General features: G+C 36.5%; 2 protein-coding genes across 2 annotated transcripts in view; both read right to left on the reverse strand.

Moving 5' to 3' along the window:
* The window catches only part of LOC129256675 (dual serine/threonine and tyrosine protein kinase), a 35,728-nt gene extending 34,323 nt beyond the window's left edge, over positions 1 to 1,405 (reverse strand). Inside the window, exon 1 of the mRNA XM_054894839.2 lies at positions 1,400 to 1,405. Coding sequence (XP_054750814.2) covers positions 1,400 to 1,405 — 6 coding nt within the window. The remainder of the gene's footprint in view (positions 1 to 1,399) is intronic.
* A 7,438-nt stretch (positions 1,406 to 8,843) lies between these two features.
* Positions 8,844 to 18,230, reverse strand: LOC135153700 (uncharacterized). Its single transcript, XM_064097746.1, has one exon. It carries the CDS (start codon positions 15,990 to 15,992, stop codon positions 13,395 to 13,397), a length of 2,598 nt encoding a protein of 865 aa, XP_063953816.1. The 5' UTR covers positions 15,993 to 18,230; the 3' UTR covers positions 8,844 to 13,394.
* Positions 18,231 to 26,382: the final 8,152 nt, after the last annotated feature.

Raw genomic sequence — 26,382 nt, forward strand, 5'->3', positions numbered from 1 at the left:
CATTTTTTCAATTATTATTTAGCCTTTTCACATGATGTGAAACGTTCAGAAATTATACATTCAGTCATAAAATTACCAATACACGAGGATATTTGGGCACCTCGCAGTCCTCGTTGCCCTGCATTTTGCAGCCCACCCCCTTACACGTTTGGATGTGTAGGTCTGGCAGTGGCACTGAAGATGGGAAAGGTTACCCAGGGGGTGCCCAATAAAACAGTTGGGATCTTGCTACTACTGATATTTGCTATTGGGCGATTGCAGTTTATTGTCGAAATTAATTCTTTTTTTTTGTATATCATTCCAGAAATGAAATGTATTGGATCGTGATCGATATATTTCTAATCAAGTGGTAATTGCAATGTTTATACACTCCGCAAAACAAGTTCTTGCGGAGTTAGGTGCCATAAGAGAGTCTTGCATGTAAACTTTAACGTTGACCTGAAAATGACCTTTGACCTTACCATGTGACCTCTGACTGCAGCATAACATGCAGGTCCCCCAAGTCCATCTACCATCCAAGTTTGGTTGAAAAGCGACTTACGGTTGCGGAGTTAGGTGTCATAAGACAGTCTTGCATGTAAACTTTAACGTTGACCTGAAAATGACCTTTGACCTTACCATGTGAACTCTGACTGCAGCATAACATGCAGGTCCCCCAAGTTCATCTACCATCCAAGTTTGGTTGAAAAGCGACTTACGGTTGCGGAGTTAGGTGTCATAAGAGAGTCTTGCATGTAAACTTTAACGTTGACCTGAAAATGACCTTTGACCTTACCATGTGACCTCCGACTGCAGCATAACATGCAAGTCCCCCAAGTCCATCTACCATCCAAGTTTGGTTGAAAAGCGACTTACGGTTGCGGAGTTAGGTGTCATAAGAGAGTCTTGCATGTAAACTTTAACGTTGACCTGAAAATGACCTTTGACCTTAGAATGTGACCTCCGACTGCAGCATAACATGCAGGTCCTCCAAGTCCATCTACCATCCAAGTTTGGTTGAAAATCGACTTACGGTTGTGGAGTTATGTGTCATTAGGTTTGTGACAGACGGACGACGGACGGACGACATTTGGATCCCTAAGTCTCGCCTTCACCTCCGGTGGGCGAGACAAAAATGAGACAAAATGAAACAAAGCAAAACAAAAATGCCGAATAATGTTAACGACTTAAATGATAGTATTTTTATGATTCAATTCAATTCATTTATTTCCATATTCAAATGATGATAAAAACAACCATAATAATATATTACTACTACTACTACTACTACGACTACTACTACAACAACTACTACTACTACTACGACTTCTAATTCTACTACTGCTGCAGCTGCTGATATCATGATAACAAAAATAGTAACAACAACAATAAACAAGTGGAATGCCTCTGGCTGTCTCACCTGCATCACGAGATTCAATATAGCAGCAGTGCTGACTTTGAAAACTACTATAAAATAATTTTTCACAAAAAACACCATTTATATATGATACAATACTACGTTCATTGACATTTGACCTTGATCATGTGACCTAAAACTTGTCAGTGATACTTGATTACCCCTATATCCACATTTTATGCACTATACAGTGCGTCCCACAAAAAACGAAACCGAGATTTATCGATGATTTATAATAATTTAATCACAAATACAATAGACAAATGACCTACCATTGTAAAGCTTAGAATCTCCTCTTTCATCTGAAATTACTTAGATTATTTCTCATTCACGCATGAGTGAGCAAAAACAATTTGAAGAGGGGATACCAAAAAGTCATTTGGCGGGCTGTATCTGGGTTTCAAAAAGAAAACCACATTTCTAAAAAGTTCAATATCTGCTCTTTAATTTGATACCTCAATTACAGAAAACGGTCAAGAAATAAGAAAGTTCTGGTTATTTGAAATAAGGCTTGAATTTCAATAATTTCATAAAATGAAGAGGTTTTACAGGCTTGCGTTCAAACTCACTCGACACCCCGTTTTGTTGACGATCAGCCAGGCATGAAGTCTTTTGTTAACCATGCGATAACTTCTGTGGGAAACCGGTGAAAACATGTTTATTTAATGAAATGATGGAAATACAAGCATTGTTTCGAGGGAACGTAACTTTTTTACTTCTTGACCATTTTTTGTGATTAAGGTATCAAATTAAAGAGCAGATATTGAACTTTTTAGGCATGTGATTTTCTTTTTAAAATTCAGATACCCCCCGCCAAATGAGTTTTTGGTATCCTTTCTTCAAATGTTTTTTGCTCACTCATGCGTGAATGAGGAATAATCTAAGTCATATTCAATTCAAATAAACATTTATTTTCTTCCATTTCAAAACATTTTTCATAAACATTAGTTCATACAAAAATCAAATTGTTATGAGGAATATAAATATGTACATGTTTGGTATAAAGAAGAAGGCGTATACCCTAAAAGCCGAGGCTTGTGACGGGATACGCCTATAGACAGAAATACAATACAAAAGAAAGGGCAGAGAAAAGAAGAGAAGGAAAGGGAACGAGAGAGGGAGACGTGAGCGGGAGGCGGGCATGAATTACTGTATAAAATAAAATGCTCAACAAATGTATCAGTGGGGGCAAAATATAAATGCCGCAACAACAATTGTCCATGGTTCATGTTAACTTAAAGTCAAAAGGAAACGTATTACCCTTTTTACACAGGATTTTCTTAACCCCGGACTATCGCTAACCCCGTACTATCCTTAACCCCGTACTATTTTTTTTCCTTTTTACACATGCCAAATTGTTATTGCTAACCCCGGATAAGGAATGCTTGCTTTTCACACACGAAACTCGCTAACCCCGGACTAGTGGTTTTTGTCGATCATTCGTAGTACAAGTACTTCACTCGTACCATTTTACACACGCTACAATTTCCTTAACCCCGTACTATAGGTGGGGCCAAATTGCCATTTAGCCCCACCTATAGTACGGGGTTAAGCTTAGCCCACTTTCGTTTTACACTAGCGATCTTAACCCCGTACTATCGCTCTTAGCACCGCAATTGCTGGGATAACCCTGCTTTTTTGCAGGGCCAAATAATCCCGTACTAAAGGTGGGGTTATCCCACTTTGCAAAAATGCTGTGTAAAAAGAAAGTGGGCTAAGCTTAACCCCGTACTATAGGTGGGGCTAAATGGCAATTTAGCCCCACCTATAGTACGGGGTTAAGGACATTTTAGCGTGTGTAAAAAGGGTATAAGTTGGAAAATATTCATATATAAAATGACAGAAGTTTTTTCATTTTATACTTAAAGCTAGTTGACGATAGAGATTGTTTTATGTAATCCGGTATTTTGTTCCATATTTTGGGGCCAGTATAACGAATGTTGTGTTGAAAGATTATTTTTCTATGTTTGGGAATGAATATTTGATTATTTGAGCGGGTATCAAAATTATGTATGTTGGAAACATGCGTAAACAAATCACGAAATTTGTGTGGAATTTGAGAATTTAAACACCTGTAGAGAAACTGACATTGTTGAAGTTTATTGATGTCGTCTAATTTCAACTATTTTAGGGAATGAAACAAATTTTTAGTATTTGCTAGTGGTATATTGTAATCTGGAGAAATAATACGCACAATGTTATTTTGAAGGGAACATAATTTCTTAAGATGGGTTTGGTATGTGTTCGCCCAGACCAAATTACAGTAATAAAAATATGGCAAGATTAAAGAGCAATATAATGTACGCAATACAGTTTTAGGCAAGTAAAAACTTAGGCGATGTATTATTCCAATATTTTTTGCAACTTTGTTCTCAATTTCATTTATGTGATGTATCCATGTTAAATTACTATCAATAATAACGCCAAGAAACCTTGTATTTTCAACTCTGGGAATAATTTGGTTGTTAAGTTTCACCACTACATGATTAAAATCAATACGCCTTGTGGAGTTACGGAATATAATGTAATTGCATTTTTTATAGTTAATGGTAAGCTTGTTTGCACAAAACCATTTACAAACATTTGTTAGTTCAGTATTTACAGTTTCACACAAGTGATGAAGATTTCTATCAGAATAAACAAAATTGGTATCGTCGGCGTACATGATAAAGGAAAGGAGATTTGACGAACGATAAATGTCATTAATAAATAGAATAAACAAAAGTGGGCCAAGCAATGACCCTTGTGGTACTCCACATTTAATTGTCTTAAATTCAGACTGAACGGAGTTATAAACGGTGCATTGTTTACAATTTGAGAGGTAACTAGAAAAAAGGTCGAGGGCAGTTCCACGAATACCATACCATGCTAAAAAAGGATCAAAATGTAAATGAGAAATTCTATCAAAATTGTCTTCTAAGGGTTCATCAGCCGATATTACATCATCGAGCTCGTTATCATTCAACTGGTTGAAAGGAAATAAGTGTTCAAGACAGTGATTACAACAAGAAAAATATTTGTTCCAGTCATGGTTCCGACACATTTGCTTACACAATATATGCGATTTAGGTCACTGAATTCTTGTATAGGTTCACTCGTCATCAAAGAAAAAATTTGTCGCTTTATCATGTAGGAATTTCAATCCAGACTGATACCTAATTTGACAAATGTCTTTAAAATATATTAGGTTACATACTATGTGTATTGTAGCTTTGGCTTTGGAAAAGATAACAAAACCTATGCAAATTGTTGTTGCAAATTGAATGAGTGCGAACAAAATAAATACATATTGAACGTTAATTGCACATCGTTTGGTATACACGGTAAAGTCATGCCCACAAGAAGGTTGGAGGAAGAGAATAAAGTTAGTAGAAAAGGAAATATGTGAAGAAGAAGAAGAATTTGCCCTTATAATTAAGCTAATTTGGTACAAAATTATAAACATCGTGGATATAAAATCGGTAGAAAAATTCATCGTATAACCACTAATAACCACTATAAGGAGCCAATTATAAGGCAAAAGAATGATTAAGTGGATGCGTCTGCATCAAAAAGTAATATGCATTACGACATGAATTATTCAAAATCAATTGCTATGAATGCTATCATATCTCTTTCCTTATACACATTTTGTGAGTAAAAATAAATACCATAAATCTGATTTTTTTTTTTTTTTTTAAATACATTTTTCGTGGTCTTGTCATAGATAAAGACATGAGTTCTTCTTGAGAAATTAAGAATAGTTGGACAAGATAAACTTCAGACAATCAAAACTATAAAAATAGATTGAATCAAAAGACGAGACTACCTGCATACACCATACTTTGATGATTTTTTTATATATAAAGACAATGAGACAAGTATAAAATGCAAATACATGCAGTTACCTTTCCATCCATATCTTTTTTACATATGTGTATCTATATTCTGTAATCAAGTAAATTTCCTAAAATCTTGACAGTGCAATGTTGCAATATAAAATTAAATACTTCATATTCTTCAAAATTGTGATAAAGAAACTTCGTCTAACAGTAAAATGACCCTTCAGCAGATTCTCGTTTTATCTTATTCTTTTTGTTTACAAGCTATAGGTACATCAATTTGTTTACAATAGTTTTGTTTCATAGATCAAAGTTGCACATCTGAGCAGAAAAAAGAAAATCATTAAACTCTGTTTAGTCAGGTGTGTTTACATAAGCCTTTATATATATATATATATATACATAATTATGTAAATCATTCAAAAACTCATTAGGCCTGAATATTGCTCAAAAACAATATTAGAATACATGGGCATTAAATATCAGTCAGTACAGTCAATTAAATATCATTATTAAAGTGGATTGATATGTATTTACAAAAAATGAACCTATAGAAACCATGATAAGGGATGCGCATGCCCAATAAAATCTTGAACATGGGAATGCATATAGGCCTTTTTATAATAATGTAAATATTTTCATTCAGAGTGATGTAACAAAATTTCTTACATCTAAAAGACAGGGCACACATTGTACATACAATATCTCACTATCTGAGATCAAAGCCAACATCATGATTCGAGACACCCTCAATCTCAATCCTGACATAATAACAAATAGAGGCCAATGTTCATCACTCGCCAGAATGGAAAGGATACTCCAAGTGTCCAAGGTTTACTTAGATGATGTTGTTATGATTATTATCAGCAAGAAATAAATAAACATTGTACAAAGAGGCAGAACCATGGGTACAATTACTGATCACCGTGATTACTTAACCCTTTGCGTGCGACGGGCTTCCACAGAAGCCCAGCGAGTCGTTCACTTAGCTACGACGGGCTTCTACAGAAGCCGAGAAATGTTTGGTTTAATTCAATTAAGTTTTTCAGCTTTTTCGTAATTGTTATGTACTAAAACCTCTGCCACTATTTCGTTCATAAACCTATTTCGATAACAGATTGAAAAAAATATACAGCTACGTGGGGAAAAATCCCGAAAATAGGAAATCATTTCAACTTTACACGATTTTGTGACGAGCACGTACGCACGCGCATAAGGCCTGATCACATGATTTGATCCATATTGTTGTTCTGATAGATATACCCTAACATCTTTTCTGCAAGATCGACACGTAATAAGCTACGCGTTTATTCACCATTTTCGTTTTATTTGTTTAATCAAGAAGATATCACTCTAGATAGAATGATATCTCCTTGGTTTCATCGATCGATTGCATTTTCAGAAAAGCAAAAAGCTTGTAATGTCTTAGTACTTTGAGCTGATCTCGGTGCACTTTTGAACTTTTTCCCTCCCCATCATCCCTCTTCTTCTCATTATTTTTGTCTACTATTCTGAAAAAAGGAGAAAAGAAAGCAGTTTAGCACACCATTCATCTTCTGCTCTTTTCAAAAGGGGAACGTCCATGTAGTTCATGATATCGGCACTACCCGAACAAAAGAATGTCTGGGCGGCCACTCAAACGAATTCCTTCCGAAAAGAGCAGGATACAGATGGTCAACGCCCCGAACAAAAGGAAGATTACTGTTTATCGGCAGGATGACCCATCGAACGCTTTTCGTACTTAGCAATACAAAAAGCTTTTATGAATCCTTTTTTTCGACCAACATACCGTATCTAGTGTAGTAGGTTTCACGGTACACCATGTATCTTTCTTGGGCATATGTTGGTCCTGAAAAGGACCACCCAATCTCGACGTTTCGACAAGTGTGTTCTTGTCGTCATCAGGAGAATGAGCAAAGTTTGTAAAAGCAGGCCTTATATACTCTGTCGAAGTGCCGTATGCACGGTATCTCGCAGGGTACATGTCTCTGATAGGCTAGATAGGTCACATGACATCCACATATGCGGACGTGGGTGACAACACACAAATTGGGCGTGCAAAACCAGCGACGACCGGAAATTGCTGTCAGTTATCATTCCCGCTAGGATTAGCATGAATGACAAAAGTCACCACTTCCGCCCATACACTGCAGTGCTCACACGTGTGTGGAACGTCCGGGTAGGCTAATTAGGCAAATTAGCCTCTTTGTCTAGAACGGTAAGCCAGATATTGCTGAGTTGGAGGCCGCTGTCTTGAGGAACAGTGTTATGTTCCTCAATCTCCAACGCTTCTCTGACTCTCCGTTGATACCAGTAGGGGACACGGGTGACCAGTCTACTCTCATCCCAAATGATCACCGGATTCTTTGGGATGAGAGTAGACTGGTCACCCGTGTCCCCTACTGGTATCAACGGAGAGTCAGAGAAGCGTTAGCATCTAAACCAAAATGTTTGGGAAAAGATGTTATACAGGGACAGCAATGTTTTTTATGGTGCAGGTGTTGAGCTGTGGGACGGGGATGAAGCGGCTAAAAAAATACAATTTGTTAATTCATGTTATTTTACAGAATGAATTTATAATAGGTTAGGTTTTAGAAGCTCTTCATCTTATTTCCTTTTCTCACCCAGATGAAAACTTTTGCATTGAAAAGTTGACGGAAACATAATTACTTCAAATGATAAAACCAATAATGAACTAAAAGTTTCCTCGCGCGAAATGGATTGATTGATTGATAAAAATTTAACGACACTATCAACACATGCGTGTCATATAAGTGTCGGTCAGTTAATCTGGAAAGGTTACTATAATACAGTACAAATTACCCTAATGCAACTTTACAAAGGAACAGGATTATAAATAAGTGATTATCAGTAATAAATTAATACGTTAACTACTTCCCCGGGATAACTTCCCTACTCTTTACGAAAAGAGGAGTAGGTTTTTTAACGTGCAAATGGTGTGACTCTCCCTTACACGGGACCGACGGCTTAGAGTCTCCTCCGAAAGACTAGACAATTGGAATAAAATACCTTGCCCAAGGGTATACCTGTTGTGATTGGGCGCGAAATGGAGGAAATAGAATGATACAGGATGATAAATTACGCTATAAGGCACCCCCTATAAAGAAAACACGTTTGTATAGCGTGTCACCCGATAGAATCCTCTCAATCCTACAAACTTTTATTCATGTGTAACCTACACCCCCCCCCCAAAAAAAAAAAAAAAATGTTGATACAGACCCAAATTTTATTGATTTTCCTACTTTTTTGCCAATTTCTTTCTCATTTTTTTAACTGGCAAATAGCGTGGTAGAAAAGATTCATAGAGGAAAAAAATTGTTTCCGTGACTGAATGTGGGAGGGAGTGGACCGGCCGAAAAAAAAATCAGAAATTTATATAGACTTCGTATTTTTTGTACATGTTTGCTGAAAGGGGTGAGGACGGTGATGACTGAAACTTCCTACCAACTCCGCCGCCTCTGTACTATTAGATTGAACGATTAAAACGATAGAGACAATAATGAATTCTAACTATTGTGAATGTTTTTTTAATGATATATTATCGGTTGTGAAATGAAGGAGACGACAGAACAAAACGAAAGAACAAATAAAAAAAAACACTTATGATTGCGGATGCTATAATTTATTCAAGAAAAAATACTTTCTTTTACTTTCAGTAATTGCTTTGCTCTTTTTGAGGGAATAGTAAGATAAAGAAACGTAGAAAGTGACAAGAAGAGAGTTGGGAGGTATGATTTCAGACTTACAATTTTAGTCACTTTTATTCGTTTAACTCTTTGAAATAATTTCAGGATATTACAAATCGAATACCGATGCGCAAACTTCAGGAACAAAATTATTTTATTACTATAATGTCTGCGTGGGAAATCAAATTAAATGAAACATATAATTTATGAAAAAATCTAAAAAAGAAAATTACTTTTAGTGAAAGATTGAGGCCTCTGTCTTGCCATAACCCTAAGCCCCAGGTTCACAAAAAAATAGTTTAGTCGTGCATTTTTATACGATGATGATGATGATCATCATCATATTGTCTTTTGCGAAAGACATCTACCCACGTTATCAATATAGAAAATGGAAGATGATATAGAATTTATTGTGAAATGACAGTTACAATAGTAATTTTAGAAGGATTTTCGGGACATTATTTGAGAAACGGGGAAAAAACCCCAAAATTTTTGACATGATGACCACGATGCAATAGGACGAGAGGCCCACAAATGCAACCATCTCCGATCAATACAAGTTGGCAAAAACGAGGCATTCTCTCGGAACGGTTACCGATGAAAAGAGAGGGGGGGGAGATGTTAGATGTAATATAAAATGACAGGTACTGAGAAGAAAAAATCAGAAAGAAAGGATTGAGGGGGGGGGGGGGGTGGGGGCGGGTATATACCTCGTAATCCAAATCGGGAAGAAAGAAGACGATACAGATATAATTCAAATGAGAAGAACTCAGAGAAAAAAGGTGTAGAAGGGAGGGGATATAGAAAGACGATAGATATAAGGGAATGAAAGCAGTAGATAATACATTCAGTTACAGGTTAGAAACCAGAGAAAGGGAAAACGAGGAAATCCCTAATTGGTACCGTTTTATAAATACATTATACATGCACATGTTATATTGAAAAATGCGCAATAATTTAAACAAATTTACCATCAGCCAGTCAAATAGAATGATATAGCTTTCAAGTGTTATTGAAAATTTGTAAACAAATTTTATATAAAACGGGCCACTGGAAAACTTTTGAACCCCCCCCCCTTTCTCTCGTTCTCTCATCCGATATTGCTCTTATTTTTGTCTTCTATTTCAAAGGAAACAAACAGAAAATAAAGGAATTAAGAACACCGTTTATCCTCTGCTCTTTTAAAAATGAACAAAAGAAAGTCATGGCGGACGCTCAAACAAATTCCTTATAAAAAAAGAGCAGGGGACTAATAGCCAACGCCCTGAATAAAAGGAAGATTAGTGTATTTCGTCAGGATGACCTAGTAAATGCTTCTCGTATTTAGCGATACAAAAAGCTCTTAGGAATACTGCTTTTCATATTACGACAGTAACAATAAAAAAAGTAAATGTTTACTTATTTAAAACATGCAGGCGCTTAACCCTAAATCTCCCGGGGTATTTTGATTCAAATAAAACACTTAGATGCTAAAATTTCAATAGATAAAAATAATTTACTTTTTCTCTCATTGTGACGAACAGTAATCGGTAGCATGGTTATTTTGGAGGGAAAAGGGAGATAGAAAAATGAAACATAGAACGAGACGAGGAGAGCGTTGGGAGGTATGATTTCAGATTTGAGTCACATTTACCCCCTTCGCTCTTTGAAATTGCAACAGGAAAACAAATCGAACACTGGTATGCAATCTTCAGCAACAAAATTATTTTTTATTACAAACTGTAATTTAAGAAAAGAAGAAACCAAAGGCGATTTTTAGTGAAACATTGAGGCCACCGTCTTGAAGCCCAGAAGCCAAAAATCAAAAAATAGTTTCGGACTTTCGTTGCGCAGCATCATCATCGTACTTGCAAGGGAATATATTCACCCTTTTTTATTCATTCTGGAAAATAAAGGTATTTGGTATGCTGTGATTTCACCCAAAACGGATTATCGTCGTAATTATGGCGCATTCTCCACAAAAGTGCACCAACAGGATTGGACAAACTTTCAAATTTCGACATAAGAAAATTAATTAAACTCATTTGAATTCAGAAACTTTAATACTTCGAGAACACATAACAACAAACGGGTGATTTTTGACCCCAACATATTTTTCAAGAAATAGCATTGAACTTGAACACCTTTTTACATAGTTTTTACCACCCGTCAGATACGTTACCATTAGGCCTTAGACAAGAAAATCGCTAGGGATGTATCATTTGTGGACCAATAGTATCAGTAAATATTTCAAAGTAAACGTAACTAATATACAAACATGATTAAAAAGTAATTCTTGAAATTTGATTGGTCGAGATGTATCAAAATGATAGATGTTTGAAGTCTGTAAGTCAAAATCAGCGCGAAAAAATAGTATATTTTCAGATAAAATACATAACCTAAATTGCAATTCATATATCTAATACAATTTGATCTTATATTGCTTTGAAACATTAATAAAAATCATACATAAATACTGAAATTATTAAAGATATTTCATTGTAAGCACACTTTACAGCAGATTTCATACATTCTGAATTACAAGAAAAGAGAAAATTGGTAACGTATCTGACATACTTCCACAAAATTTCGTTTACTGTGGTTTATATCTCAAGATAACGATAAACTCAATCGTGCAATATATTTTACATCCAAACGAATTATTTTTATTTATTTATTTATTTATTTGGTATTATTATGAAATACGAACATTCAGATTTATAATCCCGATTAAACACTGCTCAGTAATGCAAAGTCATGTATTCATCTATAGCATACGTGCATACAAATAAACAAAATTTACGCAATAACATAATTATGTTCTGTTTGAAATGTATGACCTAAACTTTTGATTTAAAGTGCACGATGTAGTCCATTTCCATCTATAAACTCATTGATAAGATATCTAACATTATTAAGATGGAACAATATCATCAAATGTATTACCTGCAAGTGCAAGGCAAATATATAACTGTAATATGTCAATATGGTAACGTATCTTACAGACATCTATACTACAAAATGTTGTTACTGTGACTTATAATAGTAACATGCAGAAACTCACTCTTGCATTTTGTCTTTCATCAAAATGTTATATCCACCTCGAACATAATTATTATTTAGGATAATCACCTTGACATAGTTCAGTAAATAAAATTATGCATCAATAAACAAACACAGACAAAATTAACCCAAGACATAATTAAAATACTGTTTCAAATATATGACCAAAGCTTTTGATTTCTAATGTGTACAGTCTATTATGTAGCTTTGTTAACTTTTAATGAAATATGTAACATCATGCAGTTTGGAAAAACATGATAAATTTGATTACATCCGAGTGTTTAGACAAATATATAACTGCAACGTAGTGTAACGTATTTGACTGTTGATAATGTAAACTTATAAGTATACAACGTTATTTCACTTGGGCTATACTTGGTGTTTCGGCTCTGCTCCTAAAAAAAAGAACCTTCTTAAATTGTATGAAAGATCTCATTCTTAACAATTAATCACGCTGAATAGTATAAAAAGATTTGTATAAGTTAATGTATTTCCACATGTTCTGTCATAAAATTTGTTTTTAAAATTTAAAAAGAGCCAAGGAGGTATACGGTAGATAATGGTGGTAACGTAGCAGACACAACTCTCAAGTAATTAAAATGTCTTTGTAGCACATCTGATTCATCATCCACTCAAATATTTCGGTATATTAAAGCTTACACTATGTTGACGGATTCTACTTTTTCATATTTTTTGTACATTCAGAGAGAGAGCCAAGACAAAACAATTAGACTACGGAATCGAAATATTCTCCTTCCACGTATCAGTTGACAATAAGTGTAACATTATGTTGCCGCTTGTACGTAATGTGGCAAGTATTAAAGCGAAAATCCGGGTAAAAAAATATTAGCATGATTTAAGAAGGAAGGAAAATACATACCGGATAACAACGGACAACTAGTAAGGAAATATTATAATTCAAAATTTCACATTTTCAGAAAACATATTCTAATGAGCAAGTTGTTAATGTCATCCCCTCATAATTTGTCACGTTGTAATGACATTTTGGATAGTTTTGGCCAGCATAGAGGCAACCATACCCCTTCAAGATATGTCAGAACAAATATTTCAGAACAAATAGCATCTCTCATTCATTTTGTATTAATTTGGGGTTAGTTGAATAGGAAAACTTTACTGTATCATACTTGATAAATGGATTTATTAAAAGGATTTCTGTAAATTAAAAGTGGAGAAAAATTGTAAGGGAATTACATCATTAACTTGCTCATAAAAAAAGAAATGTTTTCCAGAAAAAAATTAATAACGTCATTATTTTCCTTTTTATTAAAATATGCCATTTTCATCATTCTTGCATTACAGGGAAATGATTCCTTTTCTTCGTAAATTGTTGGGAGGATATGGAAAGTGCATAAATACAAGTAATGCTGTCCAAGTATTTGTCACCTGCAAATTCTAATATTGATCCTTTTACTTAATTTGTGCTTCTTTATATTTTTTGGCCAAATCTTCGATTAGTGTGAACTGTTCGATGGTTAACTCAAATTTTCTCTCTGACTTTCCAAGCCCTGTTGGCTGAGCTGTTGTGGTGAGTATATCATCGAATGGAATCCAGATTTTATCTGCTGGATCTGGCCACTTAAAGGTCATGAGGGTTGAGACCTTCTTTGATGTCACGCGAGTCATGAATGTTATCTTGGCATCACGGTCTTCGAGGTCCACTTCTAAGACTTTTCCCAAGTACCACTGACCCGAGTATACGGCAGCCACATACTCATCAACAGCTGGTAGAACTGGTGTATGATTAACCTCTACAGCCTCAACTGTCTGCGCGGCTTCAACGGTCTTCACAGCCTCAACTGACTCCGTGGCTTCAACAGTCTTCACGGCCTCAACTGTCTCCGCGGCTTCAACGGTCTTCACGGCCTCAACTGTCTCCACGGCCTTCACAACCGCTTTTACGACTTCAGCATCACTGGGTTTTGCTCGTTTAGGCTTTAGTGTTCTAATCATCCATCCGTCACACCTATCTTGTCCCTTTACGCAGTTCTCGCAGTAGCAAGAAGTGTGTCTCACAAGCATCTTTGTTTGACTTGTTGGATGCACAGAATGAATTTTCATTGTTCCAGGAATAGGTTGGCAATCAGTGGAAGAGAGCTGCTCTGTCGCTCTGTCGTAGTCCACCTTTGAGTACATAACGTACGTGATTTCTTTCTCATGAGAAGACGCCCACGCGAAGAAATCAGTAGCATCTTGTATGACAGCCTTGCCTTGCTTCACAGCATCAGAAGCTTGTCTCTTTGCTGTCCCGCCAATGCCATCGCAAACACTTTTGCCATGACCACACTCGAAGTAGTCCCAGCTCGCTTTTACACCAAATAAGTCGTTGTGTTGGCAGAGAGTACTGAAGATAAACCGATTCCGATACTGTGAGGATGGACTATCGGTCCAGTAGTGGATCTTTCGCAAATCAGGAATGTGCGTCTTGAGGATTGGGACAAGTTTGTTGAGAATAGCCATCACCGCCTTCGAATTGTGATCACCAAGATCCGAAACAAACACAATGCTTTTGTGTTGCAGTTTCCCATCTTCATCTCTGTAGTATGTCACAGTTGGATGTAGTGTTGTACTCGTTGAATTCCAGTATGCACTCTGTATCTCTTGGGCACTCTGACACACAAAATTCTCGGCAAAATCCATTTGGACTATTGCTTCGCTTTGTGGCAACCTATCCTTTAGCTCGAGAATGGCCTTGTATTGGGCTCGCACCCTGCCAACGTGCTCAAGAAATGAGATGTATTCATTTTGCATTAGTGTGATGAAATCAGCACGGCTTTTCTTTACGTTGTCGATTCTCATTTTCTTCATTCCGTTGACTTCAACCTTCATCCATGCCTCAAAATCTACCTCTTCAGTATCTACTTGAGAGAGAAGTTGTTTCATTTCATCAGCGTTGACAATCTTGGCAGCTGTCTCAGGATTCAACGAAATATCTAAACCCAAATTACGCAAGGCCTTGAGTTTAAAAGCCATGTTCTGATGGCTTGTGCACAGACACGTCGCTCTGGAAAGAAGAGATGTAAGTTTAACATGTGACGGTCTGAGCTTACAAAACTTTGAAAGTGAAACTTGAACATCGGGATTGTCGGAACAAAACTTTGCATGCGTATTTTGGAGGTAATCAGTTAGCACCCGATTCTGAAGCTTCTGAGATCCGGCCTTGGTTGCATCTCGCTTCCCTGGCATGCAGCGACTTACGTCGTCTCTTTCATAGAAAGAGATGATCCTTTTCTGAAGCTCAGATATCTGTCTTGATCGCAGATACCAAGTCTTGACATGGGCTCTTCGGTCGATTCCAGTTTGCCGGTTCATAAGTCTAGCACATTTATATTTCTTGATAACTTTACCGGATACAGTTACCCTCAAACTCTGTTTCTGTTGGGCAGAACCATGTTTTCGCTTCACTGATATATGATGCGTCAGGACATTGGCAAAAAGCAACTTCTTATGCACTGATGGCGGCAAATCCTGCAGATCGAGACCTGCTTCTTGTAGTTCAGCCGACGTCTTACTTTTGGGGGTCATATCTGCTGACAAACGACGAGGAGACGATCTCTTGCGCTTCTTATCAAGCCTCTGGATTCGCTTCTGTACTTTTTTCACTTCTTTATTTAGCTTTTTGTTTTTGGTTTCGAGCTCTTTGATCTTGTTGTTGGCACTTCTCAGAGCTTTTGACCTCTTTCGTGCTGTGTTTTTTTTAGGAAAGGAAAACTGAACTAGCAGTGGCGACGTCGAACGCGAATTTCGTCTTTCGGCAAGAACGGCGGGTTTGGAAGACGGAGATGTCCCATTTCCCGGCGGTTGTTCATTATCCTTTTTCCTCTGTCTGAATTTGCGTTGGTACATTCGATTCTTCTTCCGGATTTTTTTCAGAGCCGACGTCTTTTGGTCAGAAACAGGAACGCGATAATTGATTTGTCTTTTCCGCTCCTTCGCTAGAAACATGGGGTCACTATTTTTCTTTCTCTCTCTGTAGGCCTTCTGGATCTCAGCACGTGTTTTACCCATGTCTTTTTTTTCTATGAAATAAACGAGAGACAGACAGAGAGGAAAAATATCAGCATGGGAGTTTTATATGCACATTATTTAATAATTAATAACAAATAAATATAAAATATTGAGTCGTCGTGTATGTAAAAACATGACATTAATATCTAATAAGATACGTTACCAGTCGGGTAAGATACGTTACCGTGCCTATCTGGTAACATTCTAATGTTCATGCGAGCTATCACACACACTAAACAATCGCATGCATTCGTGTTAGATGTCTTAAGCCTATAACTGTTCCATCAACTTCAAATAACTCTCAAATGTATCATAGTACTCAAACAGATAAATGAACTATATTCTGTCAATATTCAAAAAATGTAAATTCTTACCGACCACGTAGCTGGGATGAATAACAAACGGCGAGAAGCCTTACATCTCCCTCAGACTCTCAGCACGTATAACGCTCGACGTTGCCGCCATGTTTTGAAGGGTGGAGAAGCGCTAAAAGCGTGTGCAAAATTAGAGAATGCGCGGTGAAAAGCGCTTTGTGCCTATCAACGCGCAATGCGGTAACGTATTTGACGGTAACGTATTTGACGGCCTTTAGGGTCAACCTTGTGTTTTCACAAAATAACAACCTTTTCTTTTCGTAACTACCATGTATTACCGTAAGCAATGTAGAGTGCTCTAAAACAAAACACATTATAACTTTGTTAACCAAGTTATTTTTCTGTAATATAGCAAAGTTTCAGTAACGTATCTTATTTTACCTTATCGTAACATACACAATTGAAAACTTTGTGTCTGAATATATTCATTATTATAGAGATTCAGTATACACTATTTGTATTTATATAGTCTTGAAATGGACTTCATTCACTACACCGAAATACAGATCACTGCATTATTGTCTTCGTTCTTTTTAGGGCGTCATACAAAAAGTCACGTATCTTATCCCGATTTGGAGACACCTTCGCTAAGACCGTAGGAAAAAATATACAAAAGTTTTTTCGCTAAGCAATATGCTTTCTTATTTAGGCACCGAAGGCACTATAAATTAGTGGACAAAACATAAAGTTCCGATATTACGGTAAAGAGCGGGAGCATGAAACATAATCACACAGTTCGCTGGAGACATGGGTAAAATGAGCATATATATATTTTGTGCTGTCGTATATAATTTTTTCATGAGGTGGTGTGACCTCAGTTGATTTTAAATTTACTCAACATATTCTGTAATATAAATAAAAGTAAAAAAATTGGTTTCCTGATGAATTAAATTATGGTTTATAGCCTAGAGAAGGTTGGAGACACGAAAATGTCCTTTGGAGCCCCTTTTCGGAGAATGGCCCTTATACACTTTGCAAATGATCTTAATACAAGGGGGTAAAGAGACCATTCATGAGTAGCGTTACAATAGGCAATGAAAAAAGCACTAGAGCAGACAACAAAGCGGTATCGATCGAACCCGACTTGTCGGCGCGTGCTGATTGCCCTTACGCATTTTTGTACACAGTGCCTATTGACTTGGGAAAAAGCGAAGATTTGACAAAATAACACGACTTTTTCCTCGTAAATTTCTTAACTATTCAGTTGATTTGAGAAGCGAGACCTTTAATTCTAGAAAGAAAAATGTCTGATCTTTCATCTTTACATTTACTAAAAATCCTGAAAATACTTCAGTTTGGCGCAATTAGCAATAGATTAGGAAAACACCGCCACAGATCCAAAAACCAGCAATGTACAAAAACGGCTCCGCCGCAGGGAGAGGTATCTGGTTTCGCGAGCCCGCACGCAAAGGATTAATTGACTTAATCAAACAATGGCTTAAGTTATACTTTTTTTGGAGCTATATATTCCTCACAATTGTTAATTAAAAGGTCATTTTACTATATATACAATATAAATCTTACAGGTCAACAATCATGAGAAATAATCACCATATAGCAACGGCCATAGCTGTACAAGTAGTAAGATTCTGTTCAGATATGTGTATAACATGGAGTTCTACCTGAGATGTAGCCTACAGTCTTAGCACAAAAGAAAAATGTTCATCCTTATTTCATATAGATGTGATAAATACTGTAATGGTGGTGATCTCTTTTCCTCTTTAAAAAAAAATCAGAGGTAATTATCAAGATACAGAAGAGTCATGTCAAGGATTGATCTCAATACCAGGTATTATTCAATGTAAATGCCCATGGACAGGATGGAGCTAACGTATCAATCAATAAAAAAGATCTTAGTTAAAAAAAATACTTATTGAAAGACAGTAAAGAGAGCATATAGGCAATGACCTTACATGGTACTTGTTCTATCTTTTCTTGATTATCATATAGAGTCATTAATACAAGACTAAGTAAATATGCGTATTATTATAAAGGTATCATAATATAGGGCAGAGCCCACGCTCTCTGTGCACTTATCTTATTTTTTATTATTTTTAATATAATACTGTGCATTATCGGATCTTACTGAGTAAAGGTTAGAATAAAAATATATCAAAATTGCAAATAGGCAAGTGACAGCCTGACTGATATTGATATGATGAATTACTAGAATGCATTTACTAGCAACAGACTATAGAGATGATAAAGTTAGTAAATTGCATTAGGACAAGTATTCAACATGTTCAATGTAAGGAATATTTGGACGCCAACGTCAGTAACATGGCCAAAGGGGGGGGGGGAATCAATATTGGGATCAAGTTTTAGGCCTATGCTAAAAAGGTACACCTACTGAAGTGAATCAATTGGAAGAAATTGAGTTCTCACTCATTTGTATAAAATAGATTGGTTTAAGGCAAGCTTCATAGAATGTTGAATAATTATGATAGTCATAAAAGCAAAGCCAGTGAGATGTGGTGTAGCTTTTAAATGAAAGAATCTCAATTTGATATACCATTTCACATGCTCAAATGAAAACAAATATTATTGACAACTAAAGTCTAGTTGGTGATGCATAATAATTTTAAAAAGCAAAGGTCTAGTGTATATTAAGGATGTAGGTTTACCCAGCAAAATGTTGAAGTATCAAAAGTTCCAAAATACAAGAGTGATACATAATTATCATAAGTTAGTGACCAACATCCAAAAAAGGCATGGTCACTGGCGGGGTTGTCACGTACGGTATGTGGTGGGCTAAGAGGTAGAAAATGTACATTTTCATATGCCGTTACATTGATTAGTGCGTAAATCTACCTTATTAGCAAATTTCATGTAATAACAAGCTGTAAACATGAATGAGACCATTACTACTCCTGAGTCTAAGGTATATTTAATATAATTGTTTAAAGATGCCTATATAAAGTATGTCAACTAGGAGCTTGTTTCTCTTAGTTTGATTTATATCTTTGCTTATTTAAAGGGTTTTCTCTAAAATGAAGGAAGAGTTTTCTCATGGACCTAGGTCCATGGTGTTACCGTATTAAAGATATTATGCATTGGGTTATTGAAAAAGAAAGCAAAAGCGTATTAATTGGAAAAGACAGATTCAACTCCTGCAATTAGAAAGCCATGACCTTTGACGATCCCATATAGGTGACAGGTCAAGAATCCACCGAATAAATGCAATGCTAATGAGGTTTGTAATTACCACACATATCATGCATACCATGGTTCAAACATTTTTTTTTTAATCAATGCGTTATCCTAAATGGCCAGTATACATCTTTTGAGTTCAGATATTCAGTTTACATAACATCCTATGTTATGAAAAGACTCATCAAAATATAGGCCTAGTGTTTGAAAGTTATCACTTGATTAGCTTATGAGAGACTAAGATTGATGACAAAAGGTATTAAAGAGCACTAAATGCACTGTTATTGAAAATAACGCAAAAGCACTGATTTAGGCCAACTTATGACTCAGAGATATGTGAAGTAGGGATTCATATTCACTAATTTGGCAAAGAGTCATATTACAGAGCAAAGAAAATGCCATCATGGTATAGTTTATGTTCTGTAAGTAATGTTTTATACATAAAGTGTCATACGGAATATGAAAGTAGATACGGAGAGAAAGCGTTGACTTCTCACCAGTTGTTTGTTATTATAAAGCAAAGACAAGTGCCATCATGAAATATTTTTGTACTTTAACTTATAGTTTATACAATTGTAGATGAACACACACGGCATAGTGGTGAGTAAAATACAATATAGTGATTGAAGGCATAGATTTCTCACCAGTTTCACAGAGTTTACTCTGTGTATATGTCCCACGGAGCTCCGGCTTTACCCTTGTCCCGTGTTTCTAGTTGAAGCTTTGTACCGATGAGGCGAACTCTGGTAGATTTACCCTTGTCTTTGCGTAGTGAATAAGCCAATTTCTCAAGTTGAAATCGCTTGGCCTTGAGATGTGGGGGGAGATCCGTGCGGATAGTGAATCCAGGACGAGAATTTTTGTCGCGAACCTTGCTCTCGAAAGCTTGTAGGACTTCGTCGCGGTCAAACATTGATGCAAACCTAGCAATTATCGGGTCCGGCGTTTGGCGTTCTTGGCTGCTTCCTGGGAAGGGCCTGCGTGGGAGCTGATGCGCGTTCACAAAATACATTGCATTCACCTTCTCTGGAGAGAATCCTAGCGTAGAAATGGCGACGCCAATATCATGTAAAGCATTCTTTGATGTCTTGGGCGCTCCGGGTGATGATTTGATTCCGTAGAACAGCAAGTTGAGTTTCCGCTCATGTATTTCAAGACTAGTAATTGCATCTGTTTGCTTGGTCTCCGACTCATGGGCGTTCTCATCCGTTTTAGGTAGCACCACATTCTCCAAATGCGCGATTCGTGCCGTCGTATCCTCTGCAAATTTTTGTAGATCCGTGGTAGTTTTTTGCACAGCTCCTATTTCTGCTCTCAAGTTAGAAATTCCGTCATTCATAATATTCAATTTCTCCATGATTTTATTCATTGACCCGTCAAAGTCGTTACGTAGCTTATCAATGGACTCCTCTGTTGCATACTCACGACGGCCACTTTGTTCGTTGGTTTCATCGTCGGAAGAAGGCTTATTCCGCAAGGAATATGCCTTAGCATTAGTAGATTTGGTGTTATTAGATACTTTGCTCATGATTCTGTTGTGAAAAAGCGTTATTTGAAGAAGATGCAGACGGATTTTGTTGTGTATTTTCTAAGCTCCTAAAATTTCGTGCTACATGCTCAGTGCGCCTTCTCGCATCAAAGAGGAGATTCTAAGCTTTACATTGGTAGGTCATTTGTCTATTGTATTTGTGATTAAGTTATGATAAATCATCGCTAAATCTCGGTTTCGTTTTTTCTGGGACGCACTGTATATATAAACTTTGAAAGTTATGACAGCAATCTAATATTTACCTCAAAATTGGCCAAAGTTCAATGACCTTACATGACCTTTGACTTTGGTCATGTGACCTGAAACTCGCACAAGATGTTCAGTGATACTTGGTTACTCTTATGTCCACGTTTTTTTAAAACTAGACCAATACACTTAAACAGAGATATGATGGTAATTCAACAAATACCTCCAATATGGCCAAAGTTCATTGACCTTAAATGACCTTGGTCATGTGACCTGAAACTTGGACGGGATGTTCAAAGATACTTGATTACTCTTATGGCCAAGTTTCATGAATCATATCCATAAACTTTTAAAGTTATGATGGTAATTGAACAGATACCCCATTATGGCCAAAAATCATTGACCTTTGACGTTTGTCATGTGACCTGAAATTTGCACAGGATGTTCAGTGATACTTGATTACTCTTATAAAAAAATGTCCAAGTTTTATGAACTAGACCAATAAACTTTCAAAGTTATGATGGTAATTCTACAAATACCCCCAATTTGGCCAAAATTCATTGACCCTAAATGACCTTTGACCATGGTCATGTGACGTGAAACTCAAGCAGGATGTTCAGTAATACTTGATTAACCTTATGTTCAAGTTTCATGAACTAGGTCCATATACTTTCTAAGTTATGCTGTCATTTCAAAAACTTAACCTTAGGTTAAGATTTTGATGTTGATTCCCCCAACATGGTCTAAATTCATTGACCCTAAATGACCTTTGACCTTGGTCATGTGACCTGAAACTCAGGCAGGATGTTCAGTAATACTTGATTAACCTTATGGCCAAGTTTCATGAACTAGGTCCATATACTTTCTAAGTTATGCTGTCATTTCAAAAACTTAACCTTAGGTTAAGATTTGGTGTTGACGTCGCCGCCGTCGGAAAAGCGGCGCCTATAGTCTTACTCTGCTATGCAGGTGAGACAAAAATGGGTTTTAGGACAACTCCCCGAGAGGACTACTCCTCCGGAGGGCGACTCCCCCATGACAACTCCCCACTGAAAACTCCCCCGAAGGACCATTCCCCCGAGGACAGGCTTCCCGGAGGAAAACTGATTTAAACCGGCACTTCTAGTTGAGTGACAAATTAATGTACGTTCTTTTCTCGAGAACTTTCACCTTCTTGGTCTTCTACTATTCTGTTTAAATGAAAAAAATATGCTAAGATAGGATTGCCCATAATGAGGGTTCAATGTTCCAGGGCCCCGTCTTACAAAGAGATACGATTGATCCAATCAATCGTAACTCTATGGAAATCCATCAGTGTCATAAATTTTTCTACAGGAAATTTGCAAAATGTCCTTTGTAAACAAAGAAGATAACACCAAATTGTCAAGAAATCAATGAATTTATGTATATACATTCATATCTAGAATATTTTCAAAATAAACATGCATTTTATATGTTGACTGTGCTGGCTTTCCATAGTTGCGATTGATCCACTCTTTGTAAGACGGGGTCCTGGTGTATTTATTTCCATAATATTTCCAATTTTCTAGTTAAACATTAAATGCACAAGATCATGAAGCAGAATTACCATAAAAATAAACGTTAAATGAGTAGAGTTTATGATTAAGTAATGTCAGTGAATAAGGCATCTTAAGTTTATACTGTAAGTAGCGGAAACACCCCTCCCTGCACCCCCCCAGAGACGTTTCGTGCGCGCAGTACGTGTTTCGCACGATTCGCGTGCTCACCACCGCCCCTAAAATGAAATCCTAGCAACGCCACCGATTCTAAATTTAGTTAACGGGAATTATTTGGCCCCCCCGATAACAGGCACCTGTTACGCCGCTGCAACAAGGCGTCTTAAACCACTCGACCGCGGCAACCGATGAAGGGGAAAAAAAATTGGTCTCGCGGGCCTTCGGTCTCACGGACCCTCGGTCTCACAGACCTTCGGCCTCGCGGACCTTTGGTCAAGTGGTCGGACCCCAAGATCTCAGGCAAGTTGCAGTGCTCTCCGCTGGTTGCACTTGTTTGCTGGCTAGCAAGCACGCCTGTCGTTTTGGGAGAGTGAGTGTAGGCCTACGGTACGTGGCTGCGGACGGGGCGGCTAGGTGTGTGCGTGTCTGGACTGCGAATGCTAGTTGACCGAAAATCATTCGGATCGACTCTGCGTGATTCATGTCTTTAATATTGTTTCATTTTAAACTTATATATGTTGTCATCTGCAAATATCATTGCTGAAGATATTTTGGGAAGAATTCTGCTATGGTCCCCGGCCTTTTGTGTTTTGTGATCTTGGAAAATACAAACGAACTTTGCTCTGTCATATGCGCTTGTGCAACGCTCACACGGCCAGCGCATACCGTGCATAGTGCATCGACGCGATGGCCGGAGCAAAATGAAATTGACTCGATTTTCCCGCCTTCAACATTCGATGCATCGATGTTCGATCGAATTAAAAAAGCTGTCGAACACCGATTTTCAAAATAATCGATATGACTCAGGCTTAATATATATATATATATATGCATATATATACATATATATATTTGAGAGGATGCTATAAATGCAGCAAGAATAAGTAATGATACGTAGTTGGGGTTCAGTTCAAGTTTAATCACAAGCTTTCGGGCATAATTGGGCCTTCTTCAGGTATCTGAAGTACAAGAGAAACAAGTGTCCATAATGTACAGACAAATTTGCGGAATATGCAGAAAAAGGTTACTACAACTTAAGTAAGGCTAATTTAAGTCGTTGAAGTAAATCATGATTTGGCAGACGCCTTATGAGAATCTATAAACAGACGTCTTAAAGAATATATATATAATGTTTATCGACATATATATGTGTAGGCAGATTCTATGTGAACGCTTATGGAATTATATTATACAACAGAAAAGAGAATAGGGGAACAAAGCAAAATATTGAAAATTTGATCAAAATTGGATAACAAAAAACAAAGTTATTGAATTTTAAAGATTTCCATTATTCAGGTGAAACAGTTCTAAGCATGTCTTTATGAATATTCATTAGGTGGGCTGATTATGTCATATCCCCACTTGTTCTTTTGCATTTTATATATGAAATTAGGATTATTCAAAAATTTACAACCAAGAACTAAAACAATTGGATTGACAACTGATGCATTACTTATTTATTGCTGCAACTTATTTCATCATAATGGAGACGCATCATTTACAAATGTATGAAACAACAGTGTCGCTAAGGCAAGCACATAATTAATACACTCGCCTGTAACACGGAAAATTGAGTTATTGGTCAAGCAAGAAAAGTGGAAGGTGGCAACTTCACCTTTGACCTTCTAACCTCTGAATCAATAGGCTTCCTGAGATCTATGCTAGTATCATACACATCAATTTATTTGAGCCTAGGTTAAGTTGAACTATAGTTATCACATTTACAAGGACTGCAGAAGGGTATGATAAAAAAAAGTCACTATGATCTTGAAGCTCCATTTTCTGCATTACAGGCGGACGTATCATGTGCTTGCATTAGCAAAACTCTTGTTTAATGTAAGGGAGACATGAAATAATTATGATTTAATGTAATACATATTAAAGACAAGGAAAGTGGGGATATGACATCTTCAGCCCATCTAGTGAATATTCATGATGATATGCAATATAAATGTTTTCATCAAATATTTAAATTTCATCAACTTCGTTATTTGTTATCAGATTTTGATGAAATTTTCAGCATTTTGTTTGGTGAATTTATCTACAGCATTTTGCTTGGTGAATTTAACTATATTCATTTAAATATAATTATCTTCTTCAGCCTGGAGTTCCCTTTTAAGCAAGCATAATTATATCTAGATTACATTTCATGATATATTTTCATTTTGTAAGAATTTACTTCGACTTTTATCCTGGCATCAGTAAAAAATACTTCCTTACATATCATTTTCCTTTACAAGCTGAAAAAATCTTTGCTTTAGTGTGATTTAAGAGTGTTATTTTTTAATGGAATTGTTGCTGATGTAGATTGTTTTTCATGCCATTCATTATAAAGCTATACTAATATCAGCTAATAAGCTGTATAAACCACATAATCTAGTAAGGAAGCCTCTTGTTTAAATCGAGGATCATTTTGCATGATTTTTTTTCAAAACAGAACTATGTTGATTGTGAATTGATGCTCTGTCATTTAATATGCATTATACTTCTTCACACAAAGTCTTAAAGGCCTGCTAGCAAAAGTAGAGACATGTAGGCAAGTTTACAACCGGTATAGTAATTAAAATGTACAGATCTATGCATGTTCTTCTTACAACTTTGAGCACATGTATTAGTCATGTTTAGTTGGCACTTCCCATTTTATGTTTATAATATATGGTCTGGGGATATTATTGCTGATAGATCCTGTCTTAGCTACTCATGTAAAATTTATCCCATTTTACATGCCTGGGAATTATCCTTTATAAAGGCACATGTTTGTTTACTCTGGATAAAGACAGAATTGATTCATCCAATATGGATTTCCAAACAAAAGCAACATTGCAATGTTGATTTTCTGATCATGTCTTTGATAAAGATATCAAATGAATCGGGCATATAATGCAGATTCTTGTCATTATATCAATACCAAAATTCTTTGTTCCATTCCATGTAGACTTTGTCACCATGAATAGATCATGCTGTTACACAGTCATTTAATTGCGACATTTGATAGATGAATTTACTGTTCAACTTTCTATTTGATTTGATGTACTGTATAATAATAATATAGGTCTATTTACCCAGGGTAGCCACTTCAGTTTCGAAAACTGTTCTACCAGCTGGCCCTGCTATTATTATTACCCCGACTGTATCCTGATTCTATCTGTTTTACATGTGGAAGGTTTTATGATAAGCAATAACTTGATTTAGTATAGAACTATTGATTAGCTACTAGGGTATCTGACAACCAGTTAACCTTAGAACCCTAAACTTCATTTTATTCACGGTCTGCTTTTATCATTGATACAATAGAGCGGGCCAACCAAGAATTCTGTGTTTATATTGTTTGCTTTATTCTTACGTGGTCTATCATTTTATGTTCTTGTTTGAATGGATCTGGTCCTTCCAATTGGTCTCAACATTTTACATTGCCGCTTGTTTCAAACTCTTCA

The sequence above is a fragment of the Lytechinus pictus genome, chromosome 3, assembly GCF_037042905.1.
Source record: "Lytechinus pictus isolate F3 Inbred chromosome 3, Lp3.0, whole genome shotgun sequence".
Taxonomy (NCBI): domain Eukaryota; kingdom Metazoa; phylum Echinodermata; class Echinoidea; order Temnopleuroida; family Toxopneustidae; genus Lytechinus; species Lytechinus pictus.

Coding starts and splice junctions, on each gene's coding strand:
- LOC135153700 (XM_064097746.1), bottom strand. CDS start 15,992: ATGGGTAAAACACGTGCTGAGATCCAGAAGGCCTACAGAGAGAGAAAG.